At 48.1% G+C, this 15,146-nt stretch overlaps 1 protein-coding gene across 1 annotated transcript; it reads left to right on the forward strand.

Moving 5' to 3' along the window:
* Positions 1–885: 885 nt before the first annotated feature.
* CCNDBP1 (cyclin D1 binding protein 1) lies at positions 886–12,763 on the forward strand. Its single transcript, XM_005304814.4, has 11 exons — positions 886–1,132; positions 1,276–1,335; positions 3,266–3,345; positions 4,010–4,091; positions 4,558–4,654; positions 5,020–5,093; positions 5,381–5,457; positions 6,719–6,972; positions 7,354–7,414; positions 8,018–8,064; positions 10,522–12,763. The coding sequence occupies exons 1-11, from the start codon at positions 1,036–1,038 to the stop codon at positions 10,628–10,630; spliced, it is 1,038 nt and encodes a 345-aa protein (XP_005304871.1). The 5' UTR covers positions 886–1,035; the 3' UTR covers positions 10,631–12,763.
* Positions 12,764–15,146: the final 2,383 nt, after the last annotated feature.

Below are 15,146 nucleotides of genomic sequence, written 5' to 3' on the forward strand. Positions count from 1 at the left end.
CTGCTACGTAGGGATCAGCAAGTCTTCCCTAATAGGTCCGGTGCTGGACCTGTCCAGAGGGGTTTTACTGTAAGGTATCAGAAGGGTAGCTGTGTTAGTCTGGATCTCTAAAAAAGCAACAGAGTCCTGTGGCACCTTTAAGACTAACAGATGTATTGGAGCATAAGCTTTCGTGGGCATGCATCTGATGAAGTGGGCATTCACCCACGAAAGCTTATGCTCCAATACATCTGTTAGTCTTAAAGGTGCCACCGGACTCCCTGTTGCTTTTCACTGTAACGTGTCTGCTCCCCCCCAGGCTCACGCTTGACTCGGCGAACCTCACACTTCACTATGGGTTGTTTTGGAAATGGAGTAGAGTCGGTACTCCCACTCCTGGAGTCTTGGTTCCCTGAATCACTTCCCTTATTGGCCTGTAGAGCCCTGTCAAGGGGGCTGAACTGGAGCGTTGGCCTCTTCCCATTGGCCCTGGGGACTGTTAGTCTCCCACCTCCTTTCTTTAGTCAGAGGGATTGTGCAATCAGGAGCCAATCATGCTCTCGGGTGGGAACTTTTTTTAAAAAAAAAGGCAGCCCCTCCTTTGGAAGCCCAAAACAAGCCACACTCAATAAGCCCCTTAAAGCACGAAGCACCTCGAAGAAATTACACGCCACGTTGGCTTCTTTTAAGCTGCTTGGCAAGCGTGGAACCGGTCTCGGCACTTCTCGTAGGGGTTCCGGCTGAGAGCGGAAGTCGCTCTGGTGCCACACTGATCGGGGTCCGTGCGAGGCCGGAAGTAACTGGAGAGTCACTGAATGGGGTCCGGGCTCGAGCGCCTTTAGCCGCCGCCCACTTCAGTTCTCGGCCGATTTTTGCCAACTTTTGCGCCCTCGGGTTCTGTCCCCGTGCAGCCCTTTTAACGCGTTGCTGTCACGCTGCGCCGCGCGCCTCTTGGAGCAGCCGGCGAGCGACGGCGGTGTCTTCCTGCGCGGCTCGGGAGCATGCGCGGCTCGCTCGAGCGAGCGCAGCCGCAGCAGGGACCGTGTAGCGGAGCGGATGGAGCGGGAGCCGGGGGCTGCGGGGCCGGCGCGGGCGTTGGAGCCGCTGCGGCACCTCCGTGAAGTGCTGCGGACGGCGCTGTCCCGGATCCGAGGTGCGGCGGTGTTCAGGGGTCGCGGGAGGGGAGCCTCTGGGCCGGGCTTGGGAGCTCCGGGGGGCGCGGGGCGGGGCGCGGGGCGCGGGGCGGGGCGCGGGCCCCCGGCCCCTGTCTGAGATGCTGCGCTGGTGTCTTTGCAGAAGGGGAGTCGCGGGAGAGCAGCGAGACCTTCGAGCAGCAGCGCTTCTGGGACACGCTAGGTAAGTGTTCATTACGTCAGTCATGGATAAAAGAACCAGTAGACAAGTTATATCTTTGAAAATCTTTTGCCAAAATGCCTCATGAAGCTTTTAAATGAACAACATAATCAAGGGGTGAGAGGAAAAGTACTGTCATGGATTGAACAATGGCTAAGCGACCGAGAAGAGTAGCAAAGGGTGCCCCAAGGTTCTGTACTAGGAATGGTAGATGATATATATATATATATATATATATATATATATATATATATATATATATATATATTATGATCTGAAAAAGGGAAGGAGCAGTGTGGTGGCAATTTTGTAGATTAGCCAAGATCAGAGAAGACTCTGAGGGACTTCAGTGGGATCTAACCAAGCTAAATGAATGGGTAACACTGGGTGATTGGTAGTATTATAACAAGAAAAAGTCAGTGTTGACAAGGACAATGTTATGCATGTTGTAAGGAATAATAAATCAGGTTTCAAATGAACTGTGGTTAGGAAAAAGATGTAGGCCTTGTTTTGGACAGCTCAGTAAAAAGCTCTGTACCGTCTGTATCAGTGGTCAAAAAAGATAAACAAAAAGTTAGGATCCACACAGGATGACCTAGAAAATGAGACTGAAGATATTATAAATCAATGGTGCACCCTGAGCAGTACTGTGTCAGTGCTAGTCACCCCATCTCTAAAGAGGTATAGCAGCAAAGCAATAGAGGGGATTCAAAGATAGGTGGCAAGAATGGCCTGGAGAGATTGCTATATGAAATTAATTAAAGTAATAGGACTGTTTAGTTTTGGAGATAAATAAGAGGAGACGTGATAAACATATTCCAAACAACGAATGGGTGAATTACTCCTACCCACACTTTCTGAATAAGAGATGCTCAGTAATGAAAGGCAAGATATTTAAAACTGAAGAGAGAGACTTTTTTGTACAGTGCATAACTCTGCCTGTGGAATTCGCTCAGGAAAAGCACCTAGTAGGATTTAAAAGAAAATTCAACATTGTTTGAACTATGATTTATGAACATTGATAATACAGGGCACCACCAGACATTAACTAACCATCAATTATTTTATTAAATCCAAAGGCCAAATGGTATATACACAATTGCTTTAAATATACTTAAAAAGCCTAAATAATAAGTAGTTTGTGACATCCAATACAGCAACACACATCCATAATCTTAGGATCAATTATACTCAGAGATGGATTAGATCAGAGAATATTCCTCTCACCCTAGTTTTCCTCAGCATGATTGGATCAGATCTGATAAAGAACCTTCAGATTCATGGCTCTCCTTATACCCTTCAGCTAACTTGCTAGTTTTAGCAAACACCCAGGCTGAAGCAGTTTATCACTGCTGCATTCCTTCCTTGTTTATTTCCCCTCCTTGCTTACCAACAGAACAGTGGGAAGGTTTGCTATTGCTTCTTTTAAGATATTTTTTTCTTTGTCACATTACTGTAGTTTTTTATTGTTTTAGTTACTTTTTGAACAATATATTTTTCCCATTCTACATTCTGCTCTCATAACGTATTATTTTCACAGTCTTCATTTATTTGCTGAGTAAGTCATTTTCTTACTTACTAGCAAATATATTATTTTCTTAACCAAAGTTAAGCTAACTTTAATTCTTTAATTTCGTAAGTATCCTTACAAACATTATAGAGTTTCTTACCCCTTCCTGTCAAGCAGCTGGTCCCACTGGAGACAGGAGTCTGGGCTAGATGGACCTTCATCTGATCAGTTCAACAGTTTGTGTTCTTCTGAATTGCCGCCATCTCTCCTTAAGCTGAGTTTCCTAACTGGGAACTGATGTAGGCTTTATCTAACAGATGGGCAGATGGAGGAAAACGGGCTGTATGACTGACTGATGCCTGGTATCTCCCCCTTTGCCAGAGACAGTGTCTAATGTCGTGACTCCATTGAATTGTTCCTTAGGTCAGACGTTTAAAGCGACATCCCAGGAAGCTACGAAGTTGAGTCTGGCATTCTCAAGGCCTCCACTGCCTTCTGCAGAGGTGGGTGCATGCCCCACATCAAGGAAAATCTCAAGGTTTCTACCACATTGCAGTCCCTTTTTGTGTCTTGATCCCTTGAACTAGGACAAAGTTAGTTTGGGTTAAAAAATAAAACAAATGGTTCTTCTCATTGACGTTTGTGGGATGTAATTGCACCCTTTCACTCTTCTTTAGAATGGCACAACTTCCCAGTCTTGTTGCATAGAGAATTGTCAGAGCTGAGGGAGCAGCTCATTGGCTGTGGAAGGTTTCAACCCAGGTGTTTATGGGAAAAGAGCCACATAGTTCAAGACAATAGTACGCGCTCTCCTCCTCCCACACCCAACTTGACCGTAGCAATTTACCAATATGTGAATGTCTTGGGGTGGGGAGAAGGCTATCTGATGCCTAGAGTATGATGTGGCATTAGACAGCTGAGCACCAAACTGGGCCTTACTCTGTTGTTACGTTTCAAAATAATTTTAAGTATATTGGACTCTGGTCCTTCACCTTCTTCCCCCATTACCCCCAGCTGGCTTTTTGCCTCTCCTCCAATTGGCAGAGTCTTCAGCTGAAAACAACAGTGTGTAAGAAAGTGATCTGCCTTCAGATGGAGTTGGTGGATTTTAATGGGATTGCACTGTCACCCCTTTCATTCCTGATCCTTTTTGTCCACTGTTTTCAGGACTGTCAGAAACTGAGCGAAGGCGTCCAGAATGCTGTCCTGGCAGCTGCCACAGTGTATTACTGGCTTCCCAAGGGCCAAGGTGAGGCAGTGAGACCAGGTTTGTGCCACTTCTCCTTCCCCTCAGAAAGGAAAGTTGACATTCACAAGGGAGCAAGTTGTGGCAGGCAAAGGGACTCCCATCCTCAGCTCTGTTACAGACGTGCAGTATGGCCTTGAGTAGATCAAGCCCCTTTCGCTGTGCCTCAGTTTCTCTATCTGTAAATGGGGCTGATGTTGGGAGCAGTGAATCTTAATTCATGTTTAAGTGTGTTGAGATCCTTGTCCAAAAGTGCTATAGGAAAGTGAGGATGGGAACAGAAGACTCATTCAGGAGGCACAGGTGCTTGTCCTGAGGGGGCTTTATACAGAAGGCACATCTGCGTGTATGTGTGAGAGAGAGTAGGAGCAACTGCCTGTTTGACCTTGTCTGTGTTTGGAGGGGGGGAGGGGCTGGCTTTCACTGTGATAGTGTGAGGCTGCATCATTCCTTGCTCAATCTCATCTAGGTACCACTCTGCGGAAGATGGTGCGAGATGCCACTGCCGAGGTAGTGGAAGGAATGATCCAGCTCACAGACGTGATTCTCCGTACTCCACGGCAGAGGTAATACTGATCCAGCAGTGCCCCCATTAAATACTGCTAGCTTAAGTAGATGGGGAAAGAAAATGAAAGCCCCATGCATATCCTCTCAATCCAAAACAGTAACCAACTGTGAGCGTGCCCCCCTGCACAGAGGGTTGAATGTAGCTCTGTATGTGACAGGGAGGGGGGGGCCTGGGAGAATTAGGGCTCTTGTGAAGGAGGTGGGGGGAATATTTGTGTTGCTGGGCAACTCATGCAATTTGGAGTAGGTTGTCCTCAGCACAGATTCTTGGAGTGCCATATTTCCTGTCTCTCGCTAAGTACAGAGTATCCCCTTGTCAATGTTTATAGGTCCCAGCACCCTGAGGGACTCTCTTCTTTTTCAGTTTGTCTCAGGAGCAGCTTATATCAACTGGTAGCATATGGGAGGCATGTGAGCAGATTTCCCATCTTCCACAAGGTGAGTGACATGGATCCAAGGAGTGGGCTTCAGAAATCAACAGTCCCTGAACCTACTAAAGGGGAACATTGCAGCTGGTATCTTGGAGCCTAGCTCCTGCAGCAGAAATGATGCCATTCCTAGAGCCCATTACATGCTCAGGAGCCAGGTGGGGTCACCTGCATGGTGACCTGCAGTTCTGTGGAGGTGACTGATCCAGTGACCCAGAGGAGTGTGGTGGATGCTGGGGAACTGGTAAGATCCGTACAGTCCCCTTTCATCCTTCTCTCTTTGACTTTTCTGTGCAGATAACCAGGCAGCAGTCCTGTCAGCCATGTCCGCCTATCTGGGTGTGGTCAGGGATGCAGTGGAGGAAATGGAGCAGGTGAGGAAGTCCCTTTATTTTTGCTGGGGACAGAGCCCACTGTTGGGGGGCTTCCTGCAGTGATGCTGTAGTGAAACCGAGACGTGGTTTTCTATTGTGATGAACTGGGAATTCTGAAATATTTTTTGACTGATATGCATGGCAATGACTGACTTGATTATTGATTTGTTACCCAGTGTGACAAAGGGTTAAAATGCTCCTGAAGCAAAGCAGATGTGTGTATCACCTAACCGTCTGGGGTGGTATGACTGGGTCTAAAGACTGGCTGAAACAGACCCATATGAATGGAGGGTCTGGAAGGAACCCCCAGGGCTGAACAGTTGACACCTATCCATAGGAAACTCCACCGGGGAACATATAAACTCAGCATGGTTTGCAGGAGGAAGACAAGTGACAGGAGACTAGGATAAGAGCTGGCTTGAGAGGGACACAAAGAGAGAGAAAAAGGAAACCAAGATGGTTCCTAGAGAGGGTTTTGTCCAGTGTGGACTATGTCTTCACTTTTGCTTCTCTGTGTAATCTAAGGACTTCCTGATGCTGTGTTTCAATTGACTAAAAGCTGTACTCTGTTTTGAAAAGGCTGCTTGGTGTAACTGCAAATACTTGCGTAGTGCATGGATCTCTGAAGACAGTAAAAAGTTTTTGGACAGGAGTCTGTTGGAGTTAACTTCCTGGGCAGAGCTCACGTTGTGAAACTGGAATGTTGGAGCCCAGAGGCTCCGTCTCAGGAGTGTTGAGGCTGTGTGGCCTACCCCTGTGGACAGGAAGGACCCCCTGAGGGTCTGGCATGCTGAAGGGATACCTTCAAGGGACTGTTTAAAAGCTGGGGTGTAGCACATATCCTGTAAATCCATGACATTTATCCAGGTTGTCATGGCTCCTATATCTTGATTTTGACACAAACCAGAGTCATGCAAACCAGTGTTCACACCTCAGCCTAATTCCACTACTTAATATGTGGCTTCTGTGAAGCCAGTGCCTTGTTTTGTCTTTGCATGGCTTAGTTTGCTGGTGTAGGGTTGGAGCAGGGACTACCTGCTAGGCTGTTGCTGATTAGTGGCCAGGTGTGTCTGAGGAGTTGATTTTTTTTTAAGCCAATTCCCGAAGGAGAAAAGGTCTCAGGTGTCTGACTCCGGTCCTGAAGACATTGCAGGGTTTCCCTGCAAACTACTTAAGCGGACTCTTTGTAGTACTCACCCCTTCCCTCGGGCACTATGGGGACAGATGGTGGGCTCTTGCTTTCCAATATATGTGTCCTCAGGCTCAGGGGGAAGATCGGGACCCCTACAGTGACATCATGGAGGATGAGGAGTTGGGCTCTCGGGGCAATAGGGACACCTACTGGTCTGAGGCTGACCGGAAGCTACTTGGTCCCTGCATGGGGCTGATGAAGGCCTCCAAAGCCTGCCTGAAGAAGCTCTTGGGTGCAGTGAAGGTTCACGGCAAAGCAGACACCCCAGAACAGGTGGCTCAGCTAGATGATCTTGCAGACATCACCAATGAGATCAGCCCGAGGTGAGTCAGTCTCTTTCCCCTCTCAGTGCTATCTGTGCTAGGGGAGTCCTTGTTGGCCGGCTAGGTCAGGGAACTGCATTATGCAAGGGTTTCCTTCTGCACTCATGAGGGCAGTGGGGCCCTGGAATAGTCTGTAGGAGAGTTGCTCTGACTGGGCCAGGGATAGTTGTGATGGGGGATGGGTGGTCACTGAGGATTGGGACAGAAATGAGACCGTATTTGCTAGATACAACTGATGTTGGTTTCCTGCTGAGCTGTGCAGAGTCTGACTCACTCCCACAGTTAATGTGTTTGGTGGCAGGGATAGCCTTTGCCCATCCACTGGCTGGGCTGGCTGCTAGGCCCCCTTTCTCATACTGAAACTTCTGTCTTCTGCCCTAGTGTTGATGAGCTGGCACTGAGTATGTATCCACCCATGAACCAGCTGTCTGTGCGACTCAATGTAAGTACCTACCACTCCCCAGCTCACGAGCAAAGGGCATCAGCCTGACTCCTGCAGGGAACAGAGGAAATAAAAGTGGGAGCTAGTGTCTCTGAGGGCAGTTGGTAATCGTCCCCTGGCCCAGTGGCAAGTTGTTGGGTATGAAGACTGCCTGTTTTCTGTTGGGTCACACCCACTTGGCTTCCTGAGTAAGCTTGTCCGTGCTGTTCTCTTCCTTCTTTCACAGAGTCTTGAGCCCACCAGGAAGGAGAGAGTACATGGAGAGGGTACATGGTCTGTGCTGACACTGCCATCCTGTCATAGCTGTGTGACCCATAGAGGTGTCTGGATGCCACTGCCCAAGGGAGCAGAGACCCAAAGCTGCCTCTGTTGTGGGGAGTAGCTCCTCCTCCATGGCAGCACTAGGCTGGGGGTAGTTCCCCACAACAGCTTTAGGTGGTCACCTCCCATGCTGGGTATAGAGGTGTCTCTTCCTACTCCCCGGCTATGCTAGGATGCCTCCTATGATAGAGGATTCCTGCATGTGTCCTCGACTCCCCACAGCAGTGCTGGGACCGTGCTTGCCACATTGGCTCAATTGTTTTCCCTTTTGCTTCCTTTTAGGCTGCCAAACTGGCCTCTGTATTAAAGAAAGTCCTAGAAATTACAAAGTGAGTATGGCATGTGGCCCTTCCTGAGCTCCGAGTGTTTCTGGAGGGGGAGGGGGCGAGAGGGAGTTCTAGTTGCCCACTTTCTGCATGTTGTTAGAGAAACTGTGCCAGGGGTGACTCAGCCTGGGCTCCTCAGAAGGCTTATGGAGAGCAAATGTGTACCTTTGGGAGTTACCCTGACCGCCCCAAAGGGAGCGATGGCTGTGCGGAGAGATGATATGGGGGTTTCTTAGAGTCGAAGACCAGAAGGGGTCATTGTGATAATCTGATCTGACGTCCTGTGTAACACTGGCCAGAGATCTGCCCCACAATAATTCCTTTTGAACTAGACCACATCCTTAAAACAAAAATCGACAACGATGGAAAATCCACCACAACCCTGGATAAATTGTTCCAACTGTTAACAATTTACACCATATTTCCACTCTGAATTTGTCTAGCTTCAACATCCAACCATTGGCTCATGTTGTACCTTTACTAGACTGAAGAGCCCATTATTAAATATTTGCTCCTCATGTAGGTACTGATCAAGTCACCCTTTTACCTTCTTTTCGGTAAACTAAACAGACCCAAGGAGCTCAGTCAGTACGAGGCATGTTTTCTAATCCTTTAATCATTCTCTTGGCTTTTCTCTGAACCTTGTCCAATTTCTCAACATCCTTCTTGAATTGTGGATATGAAGTGTGGCAGAGACCCCTCCCTGTAGGGCAGGGGACGGCAACCTTTCAGAAGTGGTGTGCCGAGTCTTCATTTATTCACTCTAATTTAAGGTTTCCTGTGCCAGTAATACATTTTAACCTTTTTAGAAGGTCTCTTTCTATAAGTCTATAATATATAACTAAGCTATTGTTGTATGTAAAGTAAAGAAGGTTTTTTAAATGTTTAAGAAGCTTCATTTAAAATTAAATTAAAATGCAGACCCCCAAACTGATGGCCAGGACCTGGGCAGGGTGAGTGCCACTGAAAATCAGCTCGCATGCCGCAGGTTGCCTACCCTTGCTGTAGGGGGTGGGAATGCAGGGCACTGGATGGGCAGGCGGGTACAGAGATTGCTGGAAATTAGTGAGGAGTGGACACGGTGAGGGTAGAAATGACAGATTGTCTCCCCCTACTCTCTCCCACCGCCACACACACACAGACCAACATGCAGCAAAGAATCATAGAACTGGAAGGGACCTCGAGAGGTCATCTAGTCCAGTCCCTGCACTCTCATGGCAGGACTAAGTATTGTTTAGACCATCCCTGGTGGTGTTTGTCTAACCTGCTCTTAAAAATCTCCAATGATGGAGATTCCACAACCTCCCTAGTCAATTTACTCTAGTGCTTAACCACCCTGATAGTTAGGAAGTTTTTCCTAATGTCCAACCTAAACCTGCCAGAATGGTGAGGCAAAGGGTGGGTGTGTATGTGTTATCCCACAAACTTATACAGGATCGTTTTAGGGGTCAAGGCAAAGATGCCACATTTATTAATCTGTAACTATTAGCAAATACTTCAATGCTTATACACATACACTCACACACACACATACACACACCAAAATGTTCTGCAGCTGCTGGATAGTTACCGGTCCTGATTGTAGTTTGAGTTCGCAGCTTGGGATCGTAGCTCGTGACAGCTAACTGGCCAGGAAAGCTGAGCACGAGGAGGAGCCGGGTCTCTGTCGGGCGCGCACCGATGCTCCTTGATGTTGATAGCAGAACGTTACCCAAAATCTCTCATCTCGCCCTTCCTTTTTTATAGGAGTTTAGTTTGGATTCAAAGTCCCTAGGTCTCGCTGTGTCACGCCGCCTCTGGGTTTGGTGCTTGATCACCCGTCAATTGCAGGCGTGACTGTCAGCCTGGGACCTGGCTTTGATCTTCCTTCTGTTGTTTCTTTTTAGGGTGGATGCTTCTTGCTTGAGTTAGGGCTGTTGTCTAGTTCTTCAGCCGTTGGTATTTGAACTTTATCTCATCAGGACGGGCTGGTGCTGGAGGTTGATTCTATCACCCATACATACCTCATTCACACACCTCAACTAGACTAATAAAATTACAGCAGGGTTTGCAAAAATGAAGGTTGCAGCAAGCCCTTACAAAATGGAGTAAGCGTTTTAAAATGGGGTTTGAATTACAATATGGCACAGAAGTTACAATGTACGCAAAATGGCAAGTGTAATGAAATGGTGAACAGAAGTTACAATGATACAGTGGATAACTAAAAACAATTTCATTCACATTGGTTCTACATATGTAGGGTGTTGTCGAGAGACCACTCCCTACTGGGTGTAGGCCGAAGGTACAGATAACTCCCTCCCTGACAAGGGCACTCTGAGGCTGCAGAGACTTTTCCTTTATAACCCTGTGGTAGTCTAGCTCTTCGTGACATGGTCCTGTGGTACCTGGCACTCTGTAGTCTGGAGGTGCCTAGATATACAGTACCTCAAAGTCATTCTAATGCCTCTCCCTTTTCTGCAGGTCAAGCCATGTGTGTCCCCCATCAGAGGAAGGCTGGGTTCAGTTTCTCACTGGTGCAGTAGATCACAACATGGACAAAATTAAGGACTTCACACAGAGTGAACTTTAGTGCTTCTGCGGCCGGGTACTCTAACAGCTGCCTTTCTGGTGCGTCTGGTCATTCCCTGAACACAGGGAGAGCAATGGGGTTGGCATTTGAAGGAAGAGCTTTTCCAACCTGGAAGAACTTTGCAAATGCAAAGTGTGACTTGCTGGTCTTCTCTGGCAATTGCCAACACTGCCACCCTTGATTTGTTTCCTGGGACAATGAGAAGCTGCATCTTGATGTTGTGAATGTGTCTTGCCCCCTTGGACTTGGCTCTAGGGCTGCCCTACAGGGCAGAAAGGGCAATAAAATGTCACTAGGTTCACATGGTGGCTTTGTTCTATGGAGGGGGAAGGGTTTTTCTACCTTCATGAGGCTGGACTGGATCCGTGAAGGGTACATTTTCTCCTGCCAGCCTGATAATGTATGGAGTGATGCCCTCACTTCCCTCTGAATCATGGGAAAGGAATAGAGGAATTTGCTCCCTTCCAGTGAGGATACAGTGGGAACTGTTATCTGCTAGTTCAACAACTCCCTGGCCCTGTGGGCACTAGAGTGCAGTTTTAGGGAGATGCAGCATCTTCCCCTTAAAATCCCAGGCTGATGCTCTTTTTTTCTCCTTGATTCTCCTTGATAGCTGAGGCACCCTGATGCCATGGGGATGGGCATAGTATAAAGGTACAGTGAGAAATCAGTGCCTAGCTGGGATGGTTTTGCCTGGACTCAGGGGATGTTGGGCTAGATGGGCATTAGGCTGAGAACATAATAAGACAATATTTAACATGGCTTAAATGTGCCTTGAATTAGAGTGAATGTTGCTGACTCCTGTGTAGCTCCACCATCCAGCATAAACTCCCCTCCCTGGAGAGAACCCACGTTGGGGTTGGGGCTCAGGATAGTAGCACCTGCTATACGCTGGGATCTAGCAGCCACAGTGTTGATGCTTCTGTCGCCCTTCATATTCTGGCTACAGTCAAGATGCACGGTGAGTCTTCTGGGCCCTGTCTGGATGGGGTGAAAGGGGATGGGTAAACGCAGCATCCTGCCAGGCTGTACAGAGCCCAATCTGCTATGTAGGAGGAGACAGTCTAGGCAGTGCAGTTATTTGCTTTGTTCATAGTTCTCGGGGGCTGGAGATGCATTTGACAGGCACCAATATGGAGAAAGAAGAAAGGGCCAGAGTTCTGATAGCAGAGCATTGGGGAAGGACTGGGGGCTGTAAGGGAGGGGAAGCTAAGGCAAAGGGAGTGAAAACTCTCAAAGGATGTACCTGTCCCCCACTCCTTGCGATCCCCCATTCATGTTTGGGGATTATCTGCAAAGCCAGCGATAGACATTTAGTAAAAACCTTCTGGAAAAAGGGCAAGAGGAGGATGGCTGCACCTCGTGGTCTAGGAGGGCCCTATAGTTTTCTGAACTGCCTGGGGCAGTCTCTTCCAAGACCAAATCGGCCCAATAAAGACATGGACACTTATAAAGAGCTCAGCCATGTTTTGCTTTCTTCCTCTGTATCCCTCTCCTTGGGTTGAACTCGGGATGAAACTGGTTACAGGGGCCCCTGAAGAGCTGGAAAATCTGGCAGCTGGGCCAAGGGAACTGCCATCAGCAGAGCTAAGACCACTGTGTCTCGTACAGGTGGGTATGTACTTATACTACACCCCAAGGAATGTAGCACTGTGCCAGACAAATTAATATCCAACCGTGGGGGGGAGAGCCTCTTGCACTCCTAGGGATGGGAGCTTTCTGCAAACCAAGGAAGTAGGCTTATCTCTTACACCAGCAGAGAAGCAGGGGGGATTTGCTATACTGCTGGGCATTGCTAACACCCACACAGCTGCCTCTGAGAGATGGTTTGAAATGTCCCAGTCAGCATTACTTACAAGCCTTGGCTGAATAAATAGTTTAACGCCGTTGTCCAAGCAGCTGGAACTTGCTCCCTGACCCATGCTGAAAATTCCTCAGGGAGAACATGCACAGCTTAATGCAGTAAACATCTCCTCCATGTTTTGTTGACGTTTCATCTCCATGCCCCCGGTGATGCTTTAGTGTTACCCTTATGTGGTTCCTCTTCGACTGCTCTATCAGTGGGGCTGAAGCTTTTCCCAAATGCCATGTACTCAGTTTGTCTTTCAGTATTAAACATTTGTTGCAATTTTTCTTCCTTGGCTTGTCTCTTTCCTGTGATATTAGTGGAATCCAAGACATCAATTCTTAGTTAAAAAAAAAAAAAAACAGGTGATGGACTTCCAGGTATAGTGGTTTCTGCCTGGTCTTTCCTGCCCCACTTTGCCAGTAATGCCAGCCTTGTAGCCTGTTCACCCTTGGGGGCTATAAAGCAATAATAAATGCAGTCTGTCTTCAGTGCATTAGTCTCTAGCTCTGGGTTGTGCCTATTGCAGAATAAGTTGCTCTGCTCAGGGAGAGTCACTTTGCCCTTAGCCATTCCTCCTGACTCTATAAATGAGCCCTGTCTATGACTGCCATCACACACTCCACCAGGGGCTCAGCCAGAGGGCTAGGAAGCTGGTCTGTGGTATGGTTCGCTGGTAATGCACTGCACTCTTTGGGAGCGGCGAAGAGAAGTAAATGATCTGGAGTTAAGAAAGAATAAGTGAGAAGCTTCTAGGGGTGGAGGAGGTTAGAACAGGCTGTCTGGGAGCCACTGATGGTTGTCCGTCTTCCTAGGTGAGACTCTTGATCTCTCACTTCTACCAATCTGCATCCCCTGTTTGTGAGCTCCTATAGTATCCCTTGTGCTCCAGACTCGAGTGCAGGGTTTATGATGTGCATTAGGGATCTCCGAAGTCCATTGATTCTAAGGCTTGTGGTTATACGGTCCAAAAAGTGAGCTGGGGCAGTTTGGGGACGGCGGGGCAGGAGGGGTTGTACATGGCAATGCAGCCTAACCGGCTCTCTCCCAACCCACACCCAAAGGTCCCTTAGTTTAGTTCCATGGTGGAAAAGATCACCTCTGAGCCACTCAGACCAACAAACTGGTTCTGCTTGTGGCCATGGAGGTCATTGTGTTCTTGTTGCTGCAGTAACAGTGACTGACCCAGTCCTTTTACCTCAGTAGTGAGCTGGGCTTTGCAAATGCTGATCTCCTCCTGTCCAAAGTATGTACTGGGGGAGGCTTCATCCTTCAGCATGCTATCCGCCTCAGCAGATGACTTTCTCCCAGTGCCCTCTTGGACTGTGCATCAGGCACCCAGGCTGGAACAAATGAGTTGTGTCTAGTCTCAGCCTGGGTGATTCTTCTGGGATTGTAGTGCTCAAGACTACACAGGCCCCATCATTTTAATAGCTATATGGTCCCAGCTAGGCTTTGAATTTGCATCCCAGTAATATGAATAGGGTCCCCATGTGGACCCCCACTAAGTAAATCAAGTTGGTGACACTTGGTTATTCGGTCAACTCTTCACACATTTGGGAACTAAACATACTTCTCTCCAAGTGAAGGGTAGGGTTTGGAAGTGGTTTTCTGTCCCTGGAGCATCTATGCCTGTTGGGTCAGACTGCATTGTGGTTGCATGTGGTACAGTCCTTAACTTGGTTATCTTTGAGAAAGAAATGAAGCTTTTCCTTCCAGAGCTGGGTAATGGCCATGCAACTGTACTGCAGGGAAAGGGACCTCAGCAGCAGATGCACAGCCTTCTTACCAATGGTCCTGTTAGACACTTCCACAGAGAGGTGGACATCCTGTCCCAGCAGCAGGGAACTCTGGCATTGGATGCAGGCAAAGAGCAGAGGTGCTGGTTCTTCAAGGGCAGGAGGAACAGTGCAAGGAGCAGTCTTGCTGGTGCTGGCAGTCCCAAGTGCTCTCATCTTTCTGCAGGCTCTCTCAAGCACCTCTCTTTCCTGAGAACCTGCTACACAAGATGAACACAGTCTCTTACTGTCCTTTCCTCTTTACTAGTGTAATCAGGTGGATGGAGCAGGACACACAGTGGAATTATTCCAGCAGAGCTTGACTGTTGTGTGTCTCGGTTCTCTTGTGTTATTAGAAAGCAGCCTGTTTATTAGAAATCTAATATTTATTATTAGAATCCTAGCCTAGAAAGGCCGTAATTCAACAATCATATGTGATGAATTGGACAGGAAGGGGAGGAAAGATGTGAGTGCATCTCACTTAATTACCAGGATCAGGGCCGGCTCCAGGTTTTTTGCTGCCCCAAGCGCAAAAAAAAAAAAAAAAAAAAGGCGGAGTGCCGCCACCAAAGCAAAAAAAAAAAAAAAAGCCGGAGTGCCACCCCTTAAAATGCCGACTCCAAAGGGCCAAAATGCTGCCCCTTGAAAAGTGCCGCCCCAAGCACATGCTTGGAACGCTGGTGCCTATTAACAGAGCCTTCAAGGGCCTGTCTCGCTGTGCCCTAGCCTAAGTCTCAGAACTAAACTCTTATTGTGTCCCCCAGGCACCTCTCTGTCACCAAAGCTGGTCTCAGTTCACTTCCTCATTCCATGCAGCTCTTTCTGCATGGATTGACCTCACAGTGCACTAGCACTTCACTTCTTCCATGGGCCGTGCAGGTGCCTTCCTAGG

This window comes from Chrysemys picta, chromosome 13 (assembly GCF_011386835.1).
Source record: "Chrysemys picta bellii isolate R12L10 chromosome 13, ASM1138683v2, whole genome shotgun sequence".
In the NCBI taxonomy this organism is placed as follows: domain Eukaryota; kingdom Metazoa; phylum Chordata; order Testudines; family Emydidae; genus Chrysemys; species Chrysemys picta.

Coding starts and splice junctions, on each gene's coding strand:
- CCNDBP1 (XM_005304814.4), top strand. CDS start 1,036: ATGGAGCGGGAGCCGGGGGCTGCGGGGCCGGCGCGGGCGTTGGAGCCG. Junction 5,094..5,380: donor GATTTCCCATCTTCCACAAG/GTGAGTGACATG, acceptor TTTTCTGTGCAG/ATAACCAGGCAGCAGTCCTG. Junction 7,415..8,017: donor AGCTGTCTGTGCGACTCAAT/GTAAGTACCTAC, acceptor GCTTCCTTTTAG/GCTGCCAAACTGGCCTCTGT.